Genomic DNA, 24134 nt, shown 5'->3' with positions numbered 1-24134 from the left:
TATGAATTATAGCGATCAAAAATTAATTTAATAATAAATCATCGAATCGAATTTAAAAATTTCCTAATCGTTTTTTACATCGAACTCCTTTATAATTATGATTTATTGATCTTTTCAAATCAAACATCATTGATATTCTATTCAAAACACAGTATCATATAAAGTCAGTGACTGACCTCCATTACAGCAATCAAGTCCTCCCACCCCACCAAAAAAAAAAGAAAAAATATACGGAGAATATAAAAATTGATCAGAATTGTTATAGCAAAACAACTGCCTCGACAGTGTGTGCACACATGTGTGGCTGAGAGTGAAAGTGACAATTAACGAAGGAGAATCCAGTCCAGCTGCGTATGCGATATATTCGATGGTGGGATTTTATAGAGAGGCTTTAGAGCAGCATTGAGAAAAGTCACAACTGACCTCAGTACTTCTCCACTCTTTTTCAAAGAACGAACTCCAGTGTGCGTTGTTCTTGACTGCAACTAACGTTCTTGGTTTACTGTAACTTTCTTCATACTCTAAGGTTTGCTTCGTATTTTTTTTAATCATTCTTATATTCAATGTACTTTTATTATTTTGTCTTTTGTACCTTACATTAAAAAATTATTACGATTCTGTCGGTGTACTGGTTTAAAAAATAACGGCTTAAAACTGGATAGAATTATATTATTGTTAAATGTTTCTATACATCATTATGTATGATTTTGAAGATAACGTTAGATGTCGTGGTGCATGTTGTCATTAAGTTTTGCGCTAAGTAAAAAGACGTTTAGTTTCAAAAGAGCATACATGGCTTTTACCGGAGTAAAAAAGAACGAAGTATTACACAACTTTCACGGCTTCGAAACAATATAAATATACTTTTTTCCTTAATTTTTGCGTCTTTGATTTTTTATTTAAAGAACATACTTATATTACTTTTTATTCCTATAACAAAATATCCGAATGTCATTTATACTTTCGCCATTCTTAAATTAAATAACGTATATTCATCTGACTATCAATACCTATCGCTAGAATTTATGATGTTAGCGATAGACAAAGATACTCATATGACACTCAACTGCACAGGTGTATTGAGCTTTCTTAGAAAACTCAATCTGCGTAAAATCTCAGGAACGCCTTACGCACGCACTGGCAAGTTTAGTTTGTACATCATATAGATCCTCTGCCATTTAGACTTGAGAAGCGTCTAAGAAAGAAAACACACGACTATGACAAGTCCAACAATCCTGACACTGACATGTCTGGCAGCATTGGCAAGTGGTTTTCCGGACGGTGCTCCAGTGGACACATGCGTGAAGCCAAGAGTCAATCAACCGTACCATGGCCAAGCTCGTAGTCAGCCGTTAGCGAGCAACCCTTACCAAGTGATTGCTTCGAGCGATAACTACCGTCCCGGCTCACAGATTACTGGTGAGTTACAGATAACCTTTTTTCTAAGTCCTTCGTTTGATAACAAGTTTTGCTTATTCTCTTTGTTGTTTATTTCATGAAAGAGGCGTGGGTCGCATACGCGTCCGCCGAAAACTTATAATTAAATCGTTATCGCATCTTCACCAAGAGTCTTGAGTTCCAATCTCTGCTGAAATAAAGCGAGTAAAGTAGAATATTACATACCATTGCTTACTTTTTGCGAGATGTGAACTTGTTATCGTGATGAAAAGAAAAAGAAATAAAACAAGAGTGGAAAAAAATTAAGTTGCTCTAGATAATAATCGGCCGTCGTGACGAGTATAGAGGTATAATGTTTTTTATTTGAAGTTTCGGGCGTAATTGTAATACGAGAAGAGCCGTGGAGAAGGCATACACAATAAATGTAACGTGCAATAAAATTTGACGAAGCGGAAAGATTCGAGAGTGCATTTCTCGCGACTTTGAACGTTTTTACATTGCAAAGACTCTCTGAAGGCATTCGTTGAATTCGAACGGAAGCTTTGCAACGATATCCATCACAGCTGGACTCGCTCGTCGTTAATCTTCGATAAACTTACATCTTTGGTCGCGAATTCAAAACGTCAACGCAAACAGACCTTTCATAGCCATACGATCGATAGCTACCGTAGAATGAAAAGGCGCCTTCGTGGTTCTCAATCAATCATGATTCACAAGACCTATAGTCTATTTAATTGGTCTCTCTCGTATCCTGCACAATTAGAATGCCTCGCCTCTCTCCCTCTCTCTCTCTCTTTCTCTCGCGAGAAAGCGATAAAACGTCTTTGTCATTAATAAGGTGTGAACGTATCGTACAAGGTCTCTTACGATTACTTAACGACGGATGCGCACACACGTACACACCAAGATCCTTATCGATTTTTCTCACTGCGGCTTTTATTTTTATTTTCATGATTTCTTGCGTAAAAGGATACGTTATAACAGTTATCCAACGACGGGAAGCTACACTATTCATGCGTTATTGGCGAAGATAACTCATACCTTAGCCATATTTAGACCATAAATCATGAATTATAATTACCAATATGATTGTCTATTTATCGTGATATATTTAGGATTGTTTTTCTTTAAGGCCAATCAATTCTTATAATGCTTGATTTCCGTTTAATCGCTATAAGCCAGTTATAATTAATTATTCGCTCGAGTAAAAGAAACAAAAACATTTTGATTATCTGAGATTGCAACGAATAAGTTATATTTTTAGGGGATATGAAATGAAATTAATGTTGTATCGTAAGACTGTCAAGTAATCTGCTAAAGATGAACCAGACTTTTATTTCGTTTTATTAAAATTGATCTATAAACGTAGGTATCGGTTCTCACTTTGGCGTCAATATTAGAGCCGGGAATATCATATACCGTATAGTTAAAAACACATTTACATTTCAATCCGAAAATCAATTTACCTAAGCACAAGTAACGCGACCAAGCTTCCAAGAATACGAAAAAAACACTTGGATAAATTAAATCCTCGTTCGTAAAACAATATCCGTAGCGCGACTTTGTTTGCTTAATTTTTTTATTCGTAGTTATAATCGCTCCACCGTTGAAAAATCGCCGCGTACACACGCGATATTATTTTCTTGTGGCGTTCGCTTCTGTGCCCTTGCTGGTTGTTTTTGAACGATATCTAATTCTCGGACAGATTCTCGTAGAGGAAATTGCCCGTCGGCATGGCAGCGATCAAAAGTCGAAACAGCCGCGAGAGAGCTACTTTAATTCTCCCATACAGTGCGCACCTGTTCTCTCTCTCTCTCTCTCTCTCTCACTCTTTCGCTTACGTAATTTTGTGAACGCCGGATGTTGTATTTTTTTTCTAATTGAATGATAATTGGGTTAGTGCAGTAGTTTGGAGTGACGGAATTTTTCGTGTCTGTGGTAAATGAAAGGAAAATAAGTGGGTTATGTCGTTATAATGACTTTTTGAATCTTCATTGGAGTGAAATTAATTCGCACGCAAAAGTAGAAAAGCAAAATGAGTAATATCCTTGTCAAGTTTATGGATTTCCATTTATTTATTTTTTACTTTTTAATATATATATATATGTGTGTGTGTGTGTGTGTGTGTGTGTGTGTGTGTGTGTGTGTGTGTGTGTGTTTGGGGATCGAGGATAAGCTTAAAAAGATCGACTATGAATAAACAATGCAATTTCCTATGAATAAATGACTTTTATTCAATGTACATATGGATTTGATAATCGATCAATAAAAAAAAGAGTATCTTATTTCCATACTTCTCAGAAAAAGGATATGCCAGTTCCTAAAGGGCTGAAGCTGTTTATCGCTGCGACAGCAAGTGACAAATTGATCAGCATAACAACTATGCGCCTTCTCATGCACACAATAATGCTTACACAGTGAAAATCCAAGGAGCAAACTTCAAGGGTTTCTTCCTGCAAGCTCGCGATGCGCAGACGAACGAATGGATCGGCTCATGGGCTAAAACTGCCAACACCAATGCTCACCACGAGTGTAGTGCTGTCACCCATAACGACCCGCGTGACAAGCAGCTTGCAACTCTCCTTTGGAATGCTCCTCAGAATGGACGAGTCGGCACTGTCTACTTCACGTGAGTATAATACACATTTATTTGCAGGACCGCCGATAAGAATTTTTGATTGACGACATTCTAATGAGATGCTCTTTTACATGGTTGTCAACCAATGTAAAAGAAACTATTAATTTTTTTTTCTACGTTTCCGTTTGATTTGTTTCAGGGGAACAATATTGAAAAATTATTCAACCTTCTGGTCCGACATCGTATCGCAAGTCGGTCGATAAGATTTCTTTTCTTCGTATTGAGCCAATATTAAAATGTAGTACGTGATCCCCAATCTAGCATACGACGAGAATCAGCGATATCATGTATTTTGTAACTTTTTGTTTTCCCAACATGTACTTAATAAAAATAAAAATTACTTGTTATTAGAGCACGTGTATCACAGTCGCGTGTAATTGATAGTTTTTTTTATCGAGAAGAGATCGTTTCATACGATGCTGCAGTCGCCAAAGGCGTAAAGTTGCAACTCGCTTTGCAGAGTTTTTTTCTATGCACCGAATCAACTTTTCCATTTTGATATGAATCACTGAAGCTGAGGAAAAGGTAAAATGCAATTGATATTGTATACAGCGTCTGTTTTTTTAATCGATAATGCACGTGCAATATGGTGGTATTGATCAGACTGCATTCGATTCTGCGTACTATTCGCTTCGATGAATAACAATAGGATGAATGATATTGTTGTTCCTCTGCTACGTTTATTACTTGGCTTTTGTGAAATCACGAGAGGCATCGCGTTCAATTTTGGTATATAGCAAGTAAATACAACGCGTCAAATATCAATCGGAAGCTTTTGAAACGTATAATATTTTAAATTGTTTCAACGTACAAATGCATATTTGCAAAAACATACATAATATGATATTAAGTTATAAATATGATATCGAGCACTTTTTATTTATTTATATAGCTGTTTCATAGTAGCCTCCGGGAAAAATCTTCATTTTTTCATCCACTCGTGTAATAACTAAATAATATAACATCGATGCATCGTATTTTAAAATAGCGTCTATCTCTACTTTGTGAGTCCTTCGCCATCTCTTATCAGTACTATAAAGTGTGACGTACTTTTGAAAGCTTAACAGCAAAACTATTGAAACAGTCGTATTGTTGAATTCTTAGTGTCTGAAGAATATGGAAAAAAATCTATATTTCACGCTCGCAAGCTCTATGTCCCAGATGAGAAAATTCTTGAGTAGTGCGCGCGGTGGAAGCAGGCACGCGAGGCTTAGGAGCCAAGCCAACCCCTGCAAGAAATTGAACTACGGCGTTCGCACGTACTTTATTCGAAATGCCGATATCTTCACAGCGTTCTTTGTTCTGTTCGTACGGTGAACAAAGTTCGCGTGAGGTATACGTGCTTATTAGAATGCAGCGTCAGCAAGGATCAAGTATCAGGATATTTGTGGTTCATGCGGTTTTAGCAATGTTTACTGCGTATGTTGTAGGTGTGTTTCATGTATGGGTGTATGTCTGTGTGTGTTTCTTTTTTCTTTTTTTAATGAGTTTTGGCATATTCACGCAAGACTGCGTTACGGTTTCAACACGAAAACACAAAATATATTATAAATATTATTTGTTAATTGCGGAAAAGTGAGAAAAAATAACAACTTTGTTAATTCGACATTTCTTGGTGGTTCAATGCTGATAAGGTGACATAAATGCGCAGAATTCTTTTACCGTGAAAGTTTAAGATCTTGAAATGAAAGTCGATAAATTGTAAACAAGTCATGTTTTGAGTTTTTTTTCTTTAGTAATCAGTGAAATTTTTGTATTGAAAAGGAATCAGTAATCGAGAATCTTTTCACAACCAAATTTACACGCGATTACTTCATTAAAAACCAATCCGAAATGAATCACACGCACAACTTTGGTCATCGCAACTTTTTCTTTCGTCAAATTTCTCTAATCGATCTCGCGTTTACCAATAAGAGCGGCGCCAAAGTTACGCGAAGCCGGGCGATTACTATAAGAGACTGGTTACACGTGCGAAAGCAAAAAAAGCGGTAAAAGTGGGCCACAGTCGCAACGAACGGGTTTCCAAAAGCAATCTGTCAATAAAGATGCGGCACCGAAAAGGAAAGTTGCCCCATTATGCATGACGACTGCTGAAGTTTCCTAATTGAGTATATACGCAGACGCGGCTGTCCTTTCTCGACGTCACGAGATCGATTTAGATAGTTTGGAAATGGATCTGCCACACACAACTTTGATCGAGTTTTTCTGTATATATATATAAACATTGCAAAAGTGAGATTTTCTTGAATATTCGAACGAGCGCGTTAAAAGAGAGGACTCTGCATTTTTAGGCATCGATCTTCTAACAAGGGCAAAGGTGATTGCACGTGCTCGCGCGCTCTGCCTTGATGTGACTCAACGCGCGCTGATTCATCGCGCAGCTTCTCGTTTGCACACGTGTATTTCGCAATTATCAGTGATCGCGCAATGATGTTTATTTGCTCGCATATCGCGAAATAATGAACTAGCATTAGTCGTAAACACCGTATAAATTAATATATTTCTCCACGCTATGAAATTCGCTCAAGGATATTATAGACAGCGATATACATATATCAAATTGAAATAACAATCTCTTGCCTTGTTTTTCATAATTTTGAACTAAGCTCAGTCGTATCAAAATAATAATAAACCTGAAACTCACAATGTGAGACAGGTGCGTGCTGTTAATTTTTGCTGGCTATATCGACTTGCCAACCTAGAAAACAATTTAAATTTGTATACCGTGCACACCTGAGAGAGCGAAAGAGAAAATGAAAACAATTTTCTCACCTGCGACACCATTTCCAGCTTGCGCAGAGAAAAAGTACAACGTTGATTATTGTAAAAGTGTGCTGCTTGAATTATTCCAACAACGTGTCGATTGAAATAATTTTCTGTCAGAGTTAATTACTTGACAATCGCACTCTCAACTTGTGCAATATTCCAGCAATGCTTTTCTTTCTCTATTGATGATTACCTAGTAAACTGTATTTCATGGAGATTGTAAATAAATGTGAATTACATTTCCGAGATAAAGTATAGCGTGGACAGAGATTAAGACCAAAATAATCGCGCAGCATAGAATATGAAAAGCTAAAACATTTCATCAAACCGGAAAGAATGTGTGAGAGCATTTCGATGTTACATACAGAAAACAAGCATAGTTTGCGGGCAGACACCCGAGGTCAATCGTTGTAACGAGAAGGCTGGAAAAAAAAGCGATTACGAACCCAATTGCAACTGTTTCATACTGCCAACAAGAGACAGAGCCTTGCCAAAAGGACGCGCGGGTCTTGGCTCGTAAGCCTCTTTTTTTGCTTTCTTCGCGTGAGACTCGGCTAAAGACTAAAAGAACGAGGGCTTTTGATGAAAAGATGGTCGGTTATATCAAATTGGATGCCATTGCTGGATTCTTGTTGTTTGAGCTTCTTCTTTTTTTGAGAGTGTTTTGATTGATACTCTTTATCGCGCGTTGCTAGACTAATGGAGAGCGCAGGTTATTTCGTAAGGTTGAGATTTCTTATATACTGAATTAAGTTTATATTTATTTTATCATAACTAAATAGTATGTTATTTAATTATGAAAATAATATTTATCAATTATACTATAGGGAATCGTAGTAAGTAAGTTGTTTTAACTGAGTGATTTTTATAATATCCGACAGAAGAATGTGACTTTCTGACCCCGTAACGCGAGGAATGAGAGTAGGAATGCAATTAACGAAAGGTATTCAGGGGTGTCCTAAAAGAAAGATGATTTATGCGTTTGAAATATTGAAGGATTGTCAATGAATACGAGAAATAGACGATTTAGAATTAATCGAAACGTTAATGGGCATATCCGCCTAGTATTTAAAAATGATCCATCAACTTTCCTGATAAGCTAGAAAATCGCTTTTTCATCACAGAACGACGACCAATCGCTTCTAGAAACAAACACAGAAAACGGAAAAATTGATAACCACCCCGAAACGAAGCCATTCATTCGTGTTTCTCAATCACGCAGCCTTTGAAAAATCAATCAAGCCAGTAAATCGCAAAAGCTCATTCGCAACAGAAGGGAAAAGAAAAAACGAAAAATCCGCATGCGAAAAAAAGAAGCAGAGGAAAATCGCATAGAGCAAGCACACAAGAGACAGCACGCGATGTAAAGCCCTCGCTTAGCATGGGCGCAGGAGGGGAGGAATGTAGAGCGCCGGCGCCCCGACGTCGTGGCGCTCGAACGACCATACGACGACGAACCGGCAGCTTTGCCGCGAGCTACGTAGGTAGCTGCGCGTCAGTGCTGCTGCTGCTGCGGGCCGCGCGCGCGCCGAGCCCGAAAATACAGAGCGAGCGTACTGAAAGAAAGAAGCAGAGTAGTGCTTGTAGTTGTGCCGCTGCGCGATATCAAGGAGGAGAAATAAGGGGGTTGGTATAAGCAAGAGAGCGAAGGCGCGCGCGCGCGAGAAAGGGAGAGAGAGAGAGAGAGAGAAACAAAAGGCATATCACGTATAATTGGACATCGAGCAGCGGGCTCTTTGTTCTCGCACGCGCTCGACCTGCATACGCTTAATTACGCGCTTTCGAGAAAAACACATACAGACGTAGCTGTTTTGCCGTTTGACTGCGGACTCGTGTGATTGCAAAAAGCTTTCTCTCTCGCGCTCGCTCGTTCGCTATCTCGGTCGCACGGCGTAGGGGGTTGCGCCAGATGACTCACACAGATACGCGCGCATACGCTGCTTGCGCAGGTGAAAGCCAAGCAGGCACACGCGCTGCCACTGGTGCTGTAATGCAGCGCAGCCCGAAGTCTGATCGATCAGCGGCGTGAGAGAGAGAGAGAGAGAGAGAGCGAGAAACGGCTAGAAGCGAGACGAGCGCGCAGTGTGCGGGCACAGCCACGCGCCACCGCAGATATGTGATTTTCCCGGTAAATTTTATCACCAGAACGACCATCAGATGTATCTTCACCAGCGGCTTTCCCACGTCTTTCTCACCTCTAGCTCATTTTCCTCGGGCTCGCCGTCGGTAAAGGTCATCGAGTGTAGAGTCGCACGCGCGCGAGCGCTATCGATGCGCCGTCGCATGCACGTCCCCGCGAGCGACCGCAAGGAACGCGGGTAGTTTTTTACACCAGCATGGGCCGATGCCCGGCAGTTTTCACGTGCGACTGACCTCTTCGTGTCGTATATAGCAGGCGACGTCGAGACGATTATATACTGCGTCGTGTACGCCCGTGAAGAATATCGGGCGTGCGCAGCAACGAGCAAATCGCCCGATGATTTGCTTATTCTTTTTTTCTTCTTGTTTCTGCGATCAAGGCATAGATTGCTTTTCTTTTCTTTGCGCTGCATTTCTTGTTTTTTCCTTCGCGAATCGGACTGCGTTTCCGTTCTGAATACATAACCACCACTAACAATCAAAACGGGTGGCAATTAGGTGTAATTTAAAGGGAAAAAGGCATGCGAGTGTAGTTCACGACACATTTTATAAACGAAACGCAAATCGATCAACTACGCAAGCGGCGACCGAAATATGTGCATTATTAACTTCCCGCGTTAATAAAACAGCAGCAAGCAATACCTCTCTCTATATACTGCTACTACAAAATATTTAATTTGGTTGATTTCAAAGTCGTATTTACGTAATTACAAACCCATGAATGCGATACGTGTGTGGCGTTAAATTAACATTTACCGTTTCGTTCGTATCGAACTCGACCATACGTACACCTTACTCAACAGTATATAGACTTTATTAATAAAAATGAGTTATTGCATTTACACCGGAAAATGCAAACATTTGAAAATCCCCTCTTATAGTATCTGTAGATCAATGCCGCGTTTCAATTACGTTCAAATATAATTGCGCGTGTGGGTGTTTGATATAAATCGGACGAACGTTTATCAGTCTGCGGCCCGTACGAAATGAAAGAACGGCAAAGCTTCAACAAACTTTTCGCGCTTAGATAAATCGGCTTTACAAAGTGCGAACGGCGTATTTTAACGAACGAAAATAAAAGACAAATAAAAGAATTCGCGGGGGTGTAGATACGACGGCAGGGGAGGACGAAAACTGAAAAAGAAACTTGTTCTGAACTCCCACGCACGCGGCGATGGCGGCAACGGTAGCCTCTTCCTATTCATCCTAACGTTTGCACATCGTTTAGCCGCGTTTCTCGTCCGTCGCAGTGGCCAAACAGGAAAGCAAAAAAAAACCTCGGCTGTCCCCGCTGACCTGTGACGTACATATATACATTCCAAGTCGCTTCGAGGAAATGTACACGTCAGTTCCATACGCTCAGTGCCAAAATAATAAAAAATAAAGATAAAAATACGACGCGAGCTTATTTCGGAAATTTACGTAATATTGATTTTAAAAAAAGCCTTATTTTGCGAAAGTAAAAGAGAACTCAGTGATTTAAAATTTTTCTCAATTTTGAACATTCCATAAACGTTATCTTATTAACAGTTTCCATTTCATTTCAAGCTGCAATAAATCTGCATTCACAATATTGATAATTTTTGTTATTTCCGCGTTTGGATTATATCAATTTGAGCGATGAAGTGTTCGTTCAAACAGCATCGAAGCTCGCTAAGCAAACTTTAAACTGCAGAGTATCTTTGGTGATCGGTTGACCAATATTTCAGTAATACAACTCTGTCAGAGTTACATTAAAATATTCCATGAGTTTCCGAGGCTCCGGTCATAAAAGCTCGCCGATCCACATCTTTCAGTCGTGTGATAAACAGAAGTGTTTTGTTTCTCGAGCAAGAAAGGCAGAAGAAGGGGGGCGGTGAAGAAGAGCAAGCGCGAGAGAAAGAGAGAGAGAGAGAGAGAGAGAGAGAGAGAGAGAGGTTGCCTTAGTGAATCGGAAGGAGCCTGGCAGCATCACGGGGCATCATCGGCGGCGGCGGCGGATCGGAGTGGCAGCGGCCTGACCGCGGCCCCCAACGAGATGCAGCGCAGCTTACTGTTGCTGCTACTCCTGCTGCCGGTACTAGCACTTGGCCGACCGGACCCACCAAAGCCCGACTCCACCGTTCAGCCAGGTGAGTCTGGCCTCTTTTTAAAGACACGTTTAAGCGTGTTACTGTGGTTTTATAAATGCAGGAAAAAAAAGACATTGAGTATAGTTGACGATTCACAAAGGAATAAAGAAGAAGCTTATGCCAGTTATTGTGCTGGAAAGAATTCACGAGGTTGGTCTGATATTTTATAGACAAGAGCCACAGTGCACTCTTGCATTATTGAACTAATGGAGTATTCTCTTTGACGTGATGCGTATTGTGTTAAATTCTTTGGCGCTATACATACTCTAGATGCCCTCGTTAAACGTTAATGATTTTAAATAAATAGACAGATATATAACTCAGCTTTCGACTAGATATATTAAATCAGAGCTAATGATATTTACAACATGTATGTGCATGTGGTTTCAAGCGTTTATGCTGTAACAAACCGAAAAATTGAATTACTCGGTAATTGTGGGTTTGTGCTCGAGTTAAGCAACAATGCGATCGAATGTTCAATCAATTAAGGCCAGTTTTGCTCTTTGAACTGTATTTTTCTAAACTGATTTCAATTAGTTTTTCATTAACGAACTTTTTGCCAATACCTCGATTTCATTTCAAACGGCGAAAAGTTGTTTTTCCCCTTTTATCTTATACACAAGTTAAAATTGGAAAACGTTGTACCCTGCGTAACATCTCTCTCAATCCCGTTTTCATTTTGTCGGAAGTAAATACTGTTCCTTTGAATAAACTGTCTTGCGAGAATAATTGAGTTTAATAAAACTTAACAACAAGCGATGTCAGATTTAGGTGAAATATTTATTTTTATGTATTCGTTTTTCTGTGATCGTTTCAATTTCAGTAATACTAAATAAATTAACATAATTGCAAATTATATTTCGGAAATTTTCGTATGAATCGAGATCGAGTGCAAAATTACTCATGAACCCATTGTAATCTGTAAAGTGCTATTGTTAACGGTTCTTTAACCTCATGTGAGTTTCTATAAATTTTCCAAGCTGTTTTGTAGTATTTTCTCGCTTGTGTTAATTAACTTTACGTATAAAGTATTTAAAAACTCATCATCACTTATGTAAACGCTAAATACTACTTAAAAAGAGATTTTAATAAATAGAAAAGTTTGACAATGTTTACTTAAAGAATCCCACATTACAAATTAATACCGACAGTTCAACTGTTCAAGAAACTAAATATAATAGCGTGCATAAATTATAGAAGCATATTGTGCGCTTGCTAACAGTATTAAATCGATAATTCATTACACTGTTTTTTCGTATAATTTGATAAATTTACGCAATATTGCAAGCTTGATAAAATACATGTATATAATATCAATTTCGAGCCTTCATAGCTCCTCTACTCTTTATTGATATTACCGTCTTACCCACGAAAAATATACTATTCGAGCCGCAATAATCATAAATAAGCACCCTAACAATAAAAAAAAATTAGTCCTACTATGAAACATTTATCGGACTGATTATCTTTAACGATCATTTTTATTGGTAAGTTATTTTTGTACGTCTTGAAAAACGCAAAAGCGACTTGTAAACTCGGAAAAAAATTTTCGTTTCACCAAGAGTCTTTTATATACCTTGAGCAACTGGTTCGCGTGAGTGCAGCGCGAGAGCGACTTTTTAAATATGAAGTGGCTCGAGGGAAAATGTTTGTTTCTTAAAGTTTGGACCATATTCTATCTCGTAAAGACGTTGAAAAGTTTTATGAATTGTAAGACGCGATGAACTTTAGAAAAAACATCGTTGCGCTCTCTCATATTTTCTTCTTTAGTCAAACTAATCAAACATTTGCGAATGGCCACTTGCCAAGCATCGTTGAGTGGCTTCGACGCCATGCACTTTGTGCTCTTGGCTGTATCATAGCCACGGGGGAAATGAACTCAACAAAGACTTGCTTTGTTCAAGTCTTTTATTGAAAATCAATGTTTAGTAACTTCTTTGTTATAGTTCAACTCTGCAAGGCAAAAACTTGTGTACTGTACACGGAACTAACTTGATACGGTCATTTCGCGCGTTAACGATTATTTTTATCAGCGTCGTTGGAAAAACTTCATCAAGGATGCACGCACTGTCAACGTTTTTATTTCAGATAGATATCAGCTTTCGATGTCACTAGCGATACTAATGCAAATAAATTTCTTCAAATCATTCTATCAGGAAAGGTCAATCTCAAATTCCTTTTTTTTACGCGAGCCTGAAAAATAAAAAGAAGCATGAAAATTTACGTCTGTTTCTAGAATATTGCTGCTCGTTTACTGTAATATCCCAGCGGCTGTTGGTTGCCACGCAGCATTATACAAGGCTCTAGGGAGCTGACCAAGAAACGTGAGCAAGTTTTTAGAAAAGCTGCAAAATCATGCGCCGTCGATCTTTCCACGTGGACTTATTTACTAGGTGAAAGCTTCCGCGTGTGAGCTCCTTCGAATACAATGCCGTTCGCAATTAGCTTTCTAAAGGACAATGGAAAAAGTGGGAATCTGATTTATCGGGTGGAGGATAAAAAACAAGAAAGCGCGAGTTTTCAAATCAGAAAACTTTGGCTCTGCTCTACAAAGCACTCCAATGAAGCAAAGTAGTAGAAATCAGTACACAAAACATGCCATTAATCGGCCAGATACTCGCGGCACCAAAGCTCGTAAATCGTGCGAGAGCTTGCAAGCTCTTCAGGCTAGTGAAACGTCCATTAGTTGTGATACACCTCGCGTCAAATGGGAAACCCATCAACGAGCTGCCCTTCGATGGCAAAATTTCCGGGATTAAAGTTCTGGCTCTGCCTCGGGAAGCTAGCAGTAGTGGATGACCGCGCCAATGCTCTCACTCGCGAGGAGGAAAAAAGGAGTGGGAAACACAGAGCTTCGCCCTCTCGAAATCTTCATTAAGCCGTGACTCGCTATTCCTTTCTTCAAGACAATGGGCTAAGATGCCGGAGGATACTTAATTACCCTTCGTCGCGAAGACGTCAATTTTTTCCTTTCGTGAAATTACATGCGACCACACATTGCTTTGTAATTAGGACATGCCCTGCGGGCCAAACTTGAGCATGCGGACAGCTCATGTAGGTGGAAACTACACAGGTACTGTTGTTGCTGCGCGTACGTGGATAGTAAGAGCTGAAGAGAAAGGCTGTAATGTTATAACTGTTCTAGGAGCGAGGAAAAGAGGGAGAGACTTGCTCTATACACACTATTTTCAATAGTGAGTCTGTTTCATGACTCAACTTCGTGACTTGCCTTCTGAGTTGGACAATTTTAGTGGTCATTTCGGGGGTTCAATGTCGCATCAGGTTGTTTACTTTGTAAATGTTGTCATTGAATACCTCGAGCTAAATTTACAATGTAACTTACAATTACATCCTATCTTTAAATTATTAATCTAGAGGTAAATTTCAATATAGCTCTGGAAAATATTAGTTTTAACGTAATGTTCCAGTTTAACCGACATGCATTCCTGCATCCGCTGTGTATCGCTGTGCTATTTGCGTTGCGCGAGAGAGCAAGCCAAAACAAAAACGCGCACGTGCAATTAACTGCAACTGTTGCAACTTATCTTTTCTTACCGTCGCCTGATGCCCGTTCTCGCTACAGCAGCCGCTCAATTTTCACATTGAAACTTTCGCCAGAGCACACGGTCGACCCTAATATCACTGGGAGGCAGGCGCATAAATTAGCGCGAGTGAGCTTTGGCTCTTTCTCTCATTCACTATGCTGGGCTTTAATTCATGGCAGCACCTGGGTATGCGTGTTTGCGTGAGCGTACTCATAATCCTATTACTCGTTCCGTTAAAATTTCGATGCTCCGTGATATTTGTTTCGTCGTCGCTCGGTTAAATTGAGATTTTCTCATCTTGAAATCAGATCCGTTAAAAAAAATGCGTGTTTATACCAAATCGAAGGAGATTACTGAAACCTGACTGAAAATTCGATCCGAACTAACGAGAAAGACAAAAAGACATTGAAATTCTCTTCTCCGAGCGAAGGGCGGAGGAGACTATCCGTAAGCCAATTTTTGCAGCAATCAACGAAGTCACCCATCGTGCGCACCAAATCGAAACTACTGCAATTACTCCTACGTCCGATTGCCTATATTCCTCGATAATGATGTAACTGCATTGGGCAACAAAAAGGAAAGGGGAAGTTTAGAGAGAGTGGTCTTGTACGGGGCTAAGAGGGACAACGCATTAAGTACAACATGCTTGCGCGCGACTCTCGTTCGCACCGATATAAATTCAATGTAACGATATGTGGTGGCCATGCCGATTTCTCGCGAGTCTAATTTTATAATCAGACTAGCCTCGCTTATTTTGTACTTTAGCTCGCGTGTACGAATGTAGTGTGAACATTTAATTTGATTTACGATTACACTTCACCTTTTGATTTAAAAATGATTATGTGCGTGGTGCAAACTTTTATCATCTGCATATTTTAATGGGGCATAAAAAATCCTCTGATGATTTGTATTATCACTGTGTTAATCCATTAGAATGACATTTTTCTCTTATCCATTTAATATTCTTCGAACACAAAAGACTAAGTACTTCAGCTTTGTCAGCGAAAGTTTTGACTAAAACTTATCAAAGTCCAAGCATTGACATTTTCGAAAAAGAATGTGAATGGCGCGCGCAGACCGTTAACAAAGCGAGCAAAAATAGATGCCAACGAGTAACGACAACGCAAAGCTTTATCTACTTTGCACTACAGACGCCATGTCATCGCTAATCCAAGCAGCTGCCTCGAACTCAAGCAGCTTTTCATGCAGCTCTCTCCGCCGTGTCTACTTGGAGGCAGCAAAATAAAGGATAAAAAATTGAGAACCCGCTAAAGCCAAGCCCACCACTGCCTGTCTGTCTCTTTCTCTCTCTCTCCCTTTCTCTTTAAGGGTTTCGAGGATATATCGGAGAAAACTGTCTTTTGCTCCACCACCTATATAAAGTGACTATATATACGGAAAAGTGGACTTTTTATTTCTGCACTTTCTACTCATTCATTTAGACTCAAAGAGCAATAAAAGAGCGGTTGGCGCTAAAGACGAAATGAAGGGAAGAGGTGTAGTATTTGAGGTTGGAATAATGGGCGGCGAAGGACACTCAAATGAATATAGAAACAGTCGTTGTCTAGTACAATTGAGTTCAGTTAAATGAACAACTATTGAATAGAGGTTAAAGCTTTATTTCTTGAAAAAATATTCTCTTATGGGATTTTCAATTTGAAATGTAGCTGCACGTATTTTATTAAGATGGACATTCTCTCTTTTTCGTTCTAATGCATAAGAAAAATATTCTCTTTTAGGGCGATATTGCATTTTATGCCAGGCAGCGCGCAGAAGGGGATAGAGTCTTCAATTCCGTACTCAAACAAAGTCAAATTGAAAAATGCTGTATGGAGAATTAAAATAGGAGGATCACGAAAGACATTTACGAGCGTGTGGTATACGCTGGCACACACGCGTAATGAACATTCTCCTCCCTTTACTCCCGCCGTGATATATGGTAGCCAAATGTTTACCTGCCAGCACAGATGGCGTTTTGAAAAAAGAAATACACGCGAGTGGCTCCCGATTGCACGGTTAGCTGCCTCTGATCTGTCGATTGATCGCCATCGTCTGCCGGCATTTTTTCGCGATTGCTTGGAAAAATGGCCGTGGTTTTACGCTCACTGATCTCTCGGCGACCGCCAGTGGAGCAATTTATCAGCCGTTATAAAAAATTTGAAATAAAACGTACATAATTTTATTCAATGAAAAGGTGAAAATTTAGTTTCTGGCAATAATGTTGCTTCTGCATTAAATTTTGATATCACTGTGTTTTTAATTTCGATACAAAAGTATTTTTAGAAGAAAAAGTAAATGTTTTGATAAAGTAGTTTGGACAAATTTGACAAAAGGCAAATATATACAAAAATAGTGATTTGGTCGAAACATGAAATATCTTGTTTAGAAGATGAACGTGCTAATAAAACTTCTACTGCTCCACAATACAGAAAAGAAAGGAGACTCAGGAAAAGTGAGCTACACTGAGTTATCAGTTCGTCGTAGGACGCAAGCTTGACTCGAATCACTTATAGCTAGAAGACAGATACATCGGATTTCCTTTCGTCAAAACGAGACCGAGCAAATGAAATAATAATAGTAAAAGTCATACAAGAAAAGATAAATAGGGCAAAATTAGGGTTCTAAGTTTTTTTCTTTACTCGTGAAATCGTAAGAGGCCTTCCTGGGTGCCTGCCACCCATTCGATTTTTTCCGACCCCTAGAGGTTCTTCATTATTGACACTCGCTCTATCTCCGCGTCGACTTGCCTTATTATCTATATAGGCCGATTTCTTCGATACAGTTTTTCTTTTACTCTCAATGTGCTAAAGTATCGGCAACTTTCTTTTGTTTTTTTTAACAATTTCAAAATGGTAGTGTTATTGTCCGCGATATTTTGTTTTTAGAAACGACAGGCGAGATACGAACGAAAAATCGATGTTGACTGTGTTTGGTTAATATGTTCATCCAATGCTACGGAATGTTTATGTTTCCGTAACCGTCAAAAGTTTACGAGACTCCGATATTTTTCGTGTTCAACCTTACTTTTACTGTTTAGCGAAGTTGAATCATTCAAATATAAAGTTATCTAAAGATTCATTAACATGTGTATACAATTAGAAAGTACGTTTATTAAACGATTTAAATCGGTGAAAAAGCTCTTGTTAATGACATATAAATCCCATAAACATAATATAGCTATTTACATTAATTTTGATATGTACTTTATTTTCTGAACAAAGTAGTTTAGAAAGTTTCGAAATAAACTCCGGATCCTTGTTTTTGACAGATCTCGAGTTTCAGGTCAGTCCTGCGTGACATTACCAGTATAATTCTGCTATGCATCCGCATAATTTTATTCGTGAGTTTAGAAGACTCGGATCGATATAAAATAATAATGAAATGATATTTTCATTTTGGTTTTCTTTTTATATTTTCCATCATAAATATTCAGTTATTATTTTGAAACTCTATTCGAACAATTAACGTCACAATAACAATTACGAGATCATTATTATACTCCCGTATACCAAAAATATTACAGCAAAAGAAAGACTCGTATCTCCTTAATTTCATATACCTTGTATTTTTTATTATCATTTTAGAACACAAAGAAAGATATTTTTGCTTTTGTATTATTATCGAACTAAGAATTTTCGTTAAAAATAGGAGAGGATCTAGTCAAGGTGCTTCTAATAAAAACAAACTTTGCTCAGTCTCATTCAACTTTTAAAAATACCTGCACAATTTAAACTTGTGCTGCTATCTACCAGTTTACCCGCATACAGACGTGAAAAAAACAAGAGATGGTATAGAAGCGGCAGTTACATAAGTAACAGTAGAAAATGGGGGATGCATATTTTGCCAAGAGAAACTGAGCTTCAAAAAACAATTCTTGCCTGCGTGGCTTCTGACAAAATCAGAAAAATCAATAACTTTTACGGTTGGCATTTGATCTTCGTGGATTAATTATAAACTTGGTAAGTTTCATTGGTTTTTGTAATTGAAAAGCTGTTCTTAATGGTTCACGAGAAGTACCTAAGACGAAAGCTTGGAAAAACCAATAAGTGTTCTTAGATGTTATCAACTTTAACGACGTAACACACCTTCTCATTGAAGATTGCCAAAGTGCAGGGTAGAAAACTAGGGAGAAAGATCGCGCAGGGCAAACTAAGACCGCAGAGGAAATTACGAGGGAATAATTTAATCATTTGTGAATATCTAATTGTAAATAATTCGTTTCAGTAAACACATGGCGCACTCAGAGTGGACGATAACATATTGAGCATGCAACTTTTTTTTGCGATTAGTTGTCTCTGTTCTCGCGTGCTCATACACGAACATTTGCTAATTACTCGGCAGCGTGGCTCGCGCACTGCACCAGAGAGAACGTATATGATTTTAACGACGTATAGGTCGAGTAATTTCAGAGTCATAAAAACACTGCGCCCGGCAAAGTTCAATGCGCAAAGTTTGTTCCACAACAACCTGTCATTCTATTAGCATAACGTATACAGTGTTAACGGCAATCTTTGTCTGCGAAAAAAAGAAAAGTGATAGGTGAAAATAACATTAACTGTAATGTAATATAAATAATAACAGTAATAACAATATGCGAGTACGTCCGTCGACGGTTTGCGCATTTTTTGCAAATCCCGCGCACACTATAATTCCCGTAGCCGATGAATTGTTCATCGCTTAAGCTCTTGCGGCACACTTATGCTACAGATGCACACGGATAAGCTTGCAGGCCGATTTTCCGTTGACCTGAAAATCAAAAAACCTTAGTTGAAATTGCACTTTCATACTTCGATATTCGTTTATATAAGAACAAATTACTTTGTTAATCAATTTTTACATAGCAGCAGGTTTAGCATATAGTCATTGGGTGGGTCGATAAGATATTTGAGCAGATTGCGCGCTCGCAGTAAAAAAAGATCAGATAAAAAGATACGAGATGCAGGGAAAGTGAGAGTTTTATGAAACTGCTGCTCCCGCTACTGCTGCCGGGATCTTAGAAAATTAAGGGACTGGAATTGACTGGTGCAACGACTTCTCGTAATATGAACACGAGCCTTGCACTTTTTTCTACCTCTAAAACATTTAAGATTGGTTTTTTTTTTAATTATCCATCTTGTTGGTAAATTGTCATTTCAGTTTTCGATTATCGAACAAATACGGAATATTAATAAATGGTCATAGAGTAGAAATTCGACCTGTCAACGTTATGGTCAAATGCGATCGCACAGGCTAAACATAATACGCTGCCTCGTAATTGCCTCATTTCGTTGCTCTTCGGAAGGAGGGTATGCGACGTGATAAGCATATAAGCCTCCTCGTCATCGTTGGTGGTCGATGAAGACGACAGCAAAGTGTGTGAGAGAGAGAGAGAGAGAGGTATTGGCAGGGCTCCATTTTTACCAATAGAGATTTATAAAGCGTCGGGCTAGTTATTTTTATATATAAATTTCAGTGCTGCTGTAGCAAAGTAAATTTTTTTTCTTTGTTAGCACGACCTTTTTAATAGAAAACTAGCTGCTGCAAAGGTGAACGGCATTGGCGAATTTATCAAGCTATATGTCGGCTACGTGCTTTGATTCGAGTATGAGCAAAAAAATTTCCAACGTTGATACGTATGCGCGGTCTATATAGTCTATTGGCAAATATTTGGAAATCATGCTCGTAAATTTTCTCAACGCGTGTAGAAGCTGTGCTAGTAAGATATTCCACGTACAAAAGATTCACAGCTGACTAATTTTTCATGCAGGAGTCAGAAGAAGAAGAGAGAAAAAGCTTAGAGCTTAAAGATTAAGGCTACACTTACATATGCGAACGGATCGATTCTCTCATCGGCAGCTGGCATCGACTCGAAAGATCTTGGACTTGAATTGTACCGGGGCTAGCAAGATACTGCAAATCTTAATGCTAATATCGATTCGGGAAAGGAACCGAAGTACTTTTCTCTATTTTTTTTTAAATTGTAGAGAAATCTCGATGGACCGGCGCATCGACAACGGAAAGATTTTTATCGGCTCTTTTTACGGAAGTTTAGAGTCCGAAAGCTTGTGGTCGTGATTAGAATAGTCACGCGCACGTGAGTAATTGGATCTGAAGATCGAGGATCGACAAATGAGATTGCCATGAATATTTAGAGATTAGCTGCATAAATCTATAATCCGCTTAAATATTACATTCCGCAAGCTCACGGGTAATCCACTATCAACGTATATGGGAGATTCAAAATTTCCAGCGATACTAACCAGATATCTTTCTTTCTTACGAAAAAGTAGATCTGTCCATAAAATCCGAATATCAGAAAAACGTTTTCAAAATTCACCAGTCTTCGGCTACCTTCCTCCTCGTTTTTGTGCCATCCTTTAGCGCATCCTTGCAACTACAAAAATAAGAAAGGGCAAAAAATAGTCGCGTGAGACAGATTAACGAAACTAATTTCAAAGTTTTATTATTACAAGACATAAGCTGCTGTGCACGTTCATTTTAATGGAAGACAAGAGTCAGAAAAAAACATTATACTGCGACGAGATAAAGCGTAGTACTAAAGTAAGCAGACTCCGATAAGAAGTGTGCTTTATGCACGTGTATAATATGTCTTCCGCAAGATATTGGCCTAATAAAAATAAGAACGATTCCATGCACGTGGTCGCAAGTCGCGTCGGCAATGCAGATGCTCAGTGAGCGCTATGCGAATGCAGCATCGACATGCGACGCGTCGCGCGGAAAAATTCGGCGCCGTCGACTTGCCGCAAGTCGATGAGCTGGAAAACATCGTCGCCGCCGAGATATCCGCTAAGCCCGCTGCCGCATGGAAGCATTGCTTGAACGCTCAAGCGCAGTCTTTGTTTAATCGATACGGCACACTTACAACTGCTTCATTCCTTGTCTGTAATACTTACTCTTCCTGTTGTTCTGTCGCGATGCCGTGGCTTCTTGCAGGCTTTTAAGCGCCGCCAGTGTGGCTGGCCTTGTAAAACTTTTCTTTTTTGGATTACAACTTTTAATCTGTTTGTACAACGCAATGCTCGGAAATACTAATCTACTTTGACATTACAAGATACTTCTTGAAAGTCATCGATTCGATTAGTGAAAGCTCGCTGTGATTCTCTAGTTTCATCAATTTTATTCTAGCACTTGGACCATCAACGATTTGCATGTGTTTTTAAAAACAGTTATAATATTCCAAGTCCAAAACTGAAAATATGGCACATTCCAAACGAATGATCAATGAAAAGACAATTAATTGCACTAATTATACAAAAGATAAAAATTTCCATCTAGCAGGTATAGTGTGAAATGTAAAAATGTCCACTGAAATGTTGAGTATAAAGTAAAGCTATGCATGTGAGCGTGAGAAAATAAATTGATACGACCAACTATACGCAAGTTTATTAATCACCATTCATGATCATGAAGTCTCATTAGAAAACCTCACTTGTATACGTATTAAACGGTGACATTAAACAAGTAAAGCCCCTAACAACGTCTCATTAATTTTAGCTCGTTAGTCTGGAAAACAAGACGAAAAATTGCTCGATTTAAAGGTCTCGTTAGCGCACGTCACATGCGTTGATCGCTCGTGACTACTGTTTTTTGTAACAGCGGTTTTATTGAAAAGCATCGGTTCCTTTCCGTAGCAGCAGAATTTCAGCAAGTCGTATTATACGTGACTTCTGAGAGAAAATAGGAAAAGACGATACGAATACGCCAAGCTTGCATTCATTAAAATATCGTTAAATTCAATTAGCCACGCGAGACGTCAACGCTGCGGATGTGCCAAAAGCACTGCTCGCGAGGTACCATCGATTAGTCTTCACTTGTCGCGAACAGTTTTTTCTTTTTCGACCGCGGTAACTGTATAAAAGATCGATGCGGGAATAATTTAGCTGTAGGAAGTTATTTCCAACTTGTCTATTGCACAGGGCGTCTTTTGATTATTAACTGAAAATTTAATTAATGTTGAATTTCTGACAAAAGAAAGTTATCAGTAACATTAATGATTTTGTTATTATGCTGAAATTTTGAATAGGTATGCATAGTTTGACAGATTTGAAACAATTAAAAATACATTTCTGAGCATTATTACAGTTTTATGTGAAAAATGTGTGAAATTACAAGATAAAAAAATCTCATTTTGCTCTGCCATTCGTGGTGAAATTCCTTGCTGGATGTGGTCGTAGAGCAATAAAAAAAATCTAGATAAAATGCACAACCATTTCAAACTTATCTTTGCCATAGCAGAATTTAGATAATTGTCAAAAATATAGATTTGTTCATTTATTCAGACTGTTGGTTACCACGTGTCAAGCTTTCGAACAACTTTAATTAGAATAAGAAATACAATGACATTATAAGGAGGCAATGAAACTTCAGCATGTCAGCATAAGTAGGTAAATTGGCATAACTTTCTCAAGACTGAGTGTTTTATTATTCAAGCTCAATGTGTCGTCTACTTTTAGTTGGTAATATAGGTTGTCAAGCTCATAAAAAAAACTGAATGATGTAGTCAGAGACATAAGGTTAGAACAGTGTATTGAAATGGCAATGCGCGTTATATCTATTTGAGGTTGTCTGCGAAAGTGTGACATTGTTACTAGATTTCTCTCTCAATAATTGGAGAGTACATAATACTTTTTTTATTTTATAAGTAAGTCAATAATTATTTTACGTAATGATCGCTATATATAACTATTTCCGTTTATTTACAATAAATGCTGTGTACACTTGACAGCTTGGCACTCGGACTATACATCAAGTGTCATGCGTATATTTTTATTATTGTCATATTTCCATAAAAGTATGTGATACAAGATAATATACAATAAGCAAACTGTTAATGATTAAAAATATTCAGTAATGCAATGTTGCTAAATTGAATAATATACTGTTTATAAAATGTATTCGTCTATTTGACTGTGTTGATCGTGAGAAAGGCAATAAATTTCCGTCAACGTTGTTTGAACAGCTGTTATATCATCAGAATGTAGAATTCAAAGTCACGAATCAAATTAAAGCCGCTTCATTGTTTTTCACTGATTCATGTGATCATACCCTTAACCCCTTGAATACCTCTGTCTGAGACATATGCACTCACAAATAAATACGCGTTATGTACGATTGCAGATATGTATGTAGCGGAGACTTTTTGAAATTGCGGCCTTCAGAATAAGTGCTCTTGTGTACTCACATAATAATGACGTACCTGAAAACAAAAAAAACAACTGGTTTAAAGTGAGCAAATCGAATCGTCTATTTTAAGAGATAAACTAATTGACTATATATCCTTCGTACATAATATCTATTTTGCTCAGTAAGAAAACAAGGGGGAGACTATCAATTTGTGCTACTAGGATACAATCTGTAATTAGAAAGGCAGGTGCGATGTGAAGATTACATGGATTTTCCGCTGTACCTGATGCTGGACAATATCCTACCCCTTTTTATTCCCGACCGCGACATGTCTAGTGTTGGCAATGAGGTTTTCCCGTATAAGTCTAAATTTACAAAAGGTAGATTAGCGCTTAGGTGTATTAATAAATGTAG

The 24134-nt window shown here is 38.5% G+C and overlaps 2 protein-coding genes across 10 annotated transcripts in view; both read left to right on the top strand.

Moving 5' to 3' along the window:
- The first annotated feature begins 446 nt into the window (after positions 1 to 446).
- LOC131664851 (putative defense protein 3) lies at positions 447 to 4344 on the top strand. Of its 2 annotated transcripts, none has more exons than XM_058936270.1 (4): positions 447 to 526; positions 1075 to 1419; positions 3817 to 4027; positions 4176 to 4344. In XM_058936270.1, exons 2-4 carry the CDS (start codon positions 1218 to 1220, stop codon positions 4237 to 4239), a joined length of 477 nt encoding a protein of 158 aa, XP_058792253.1. In that variant the 5' UTR covers positions 447 to 526; positions 1075 to 1217; the 3' UTR covers positions 4240 to 4344. The 2 variants fall into 2 exon arrangements, with proteins under 2 accessions (XP_058792253.1, XP_058792254.1); XM_058936271.1 differs by having other exon boundaries at positions 491 to 526; positions 1183 to 1419.
- Positions 4345 to 8318: 3974 nt separating this feature from the next.
- LOC131664829 (uncharacterized) overlaps positions 8319 to 24134 on the top strand; it is a 40410-nt gene continuing 24594 nt past the window's right edge. For 3 of the 8 annotated variants that reach the window (XM_058936235.1, XM_058936234.1, XM_058936228.1), the window contains exons 1-2: positions 8319 to 8428; positions 8752 to 11052. In XM_058936235.1, coding sequence (XP_058792218.1) covers positions 10959 to 11052 — 94 coding nt within the window. In that variant the 5' untranslated portion in view covers positions 8319 to 8428; positions 8752 to 10958. The other 5 variants (XM_058936230.1, XM_058936231.1, XM_058936233.1 and 2 more) reach the window with 5 other exon arrangements.

This window comes from Phymastichus coffea, unplaced genomic scaffold (assembly GCF_024137745.1).
Source record: "Phymastichus coffea isolate CEN01 unplaced genomic scaffold, Cenicafe_Pcof_1.1 PCOF00046, whole genome shotgun sequence".
Lineage (NCBI taxonomy): Eukaryota > Metazoa > Arthropoda > Insecta > Hymenoptera > Eulophidae > Phymastichus > Phymastichus coffea.
The sequence above is the reverse complement of the archived record's forward strand: the minus strand, read 5'-3'. Positions and strand labels throughout refer to the sequence as shown.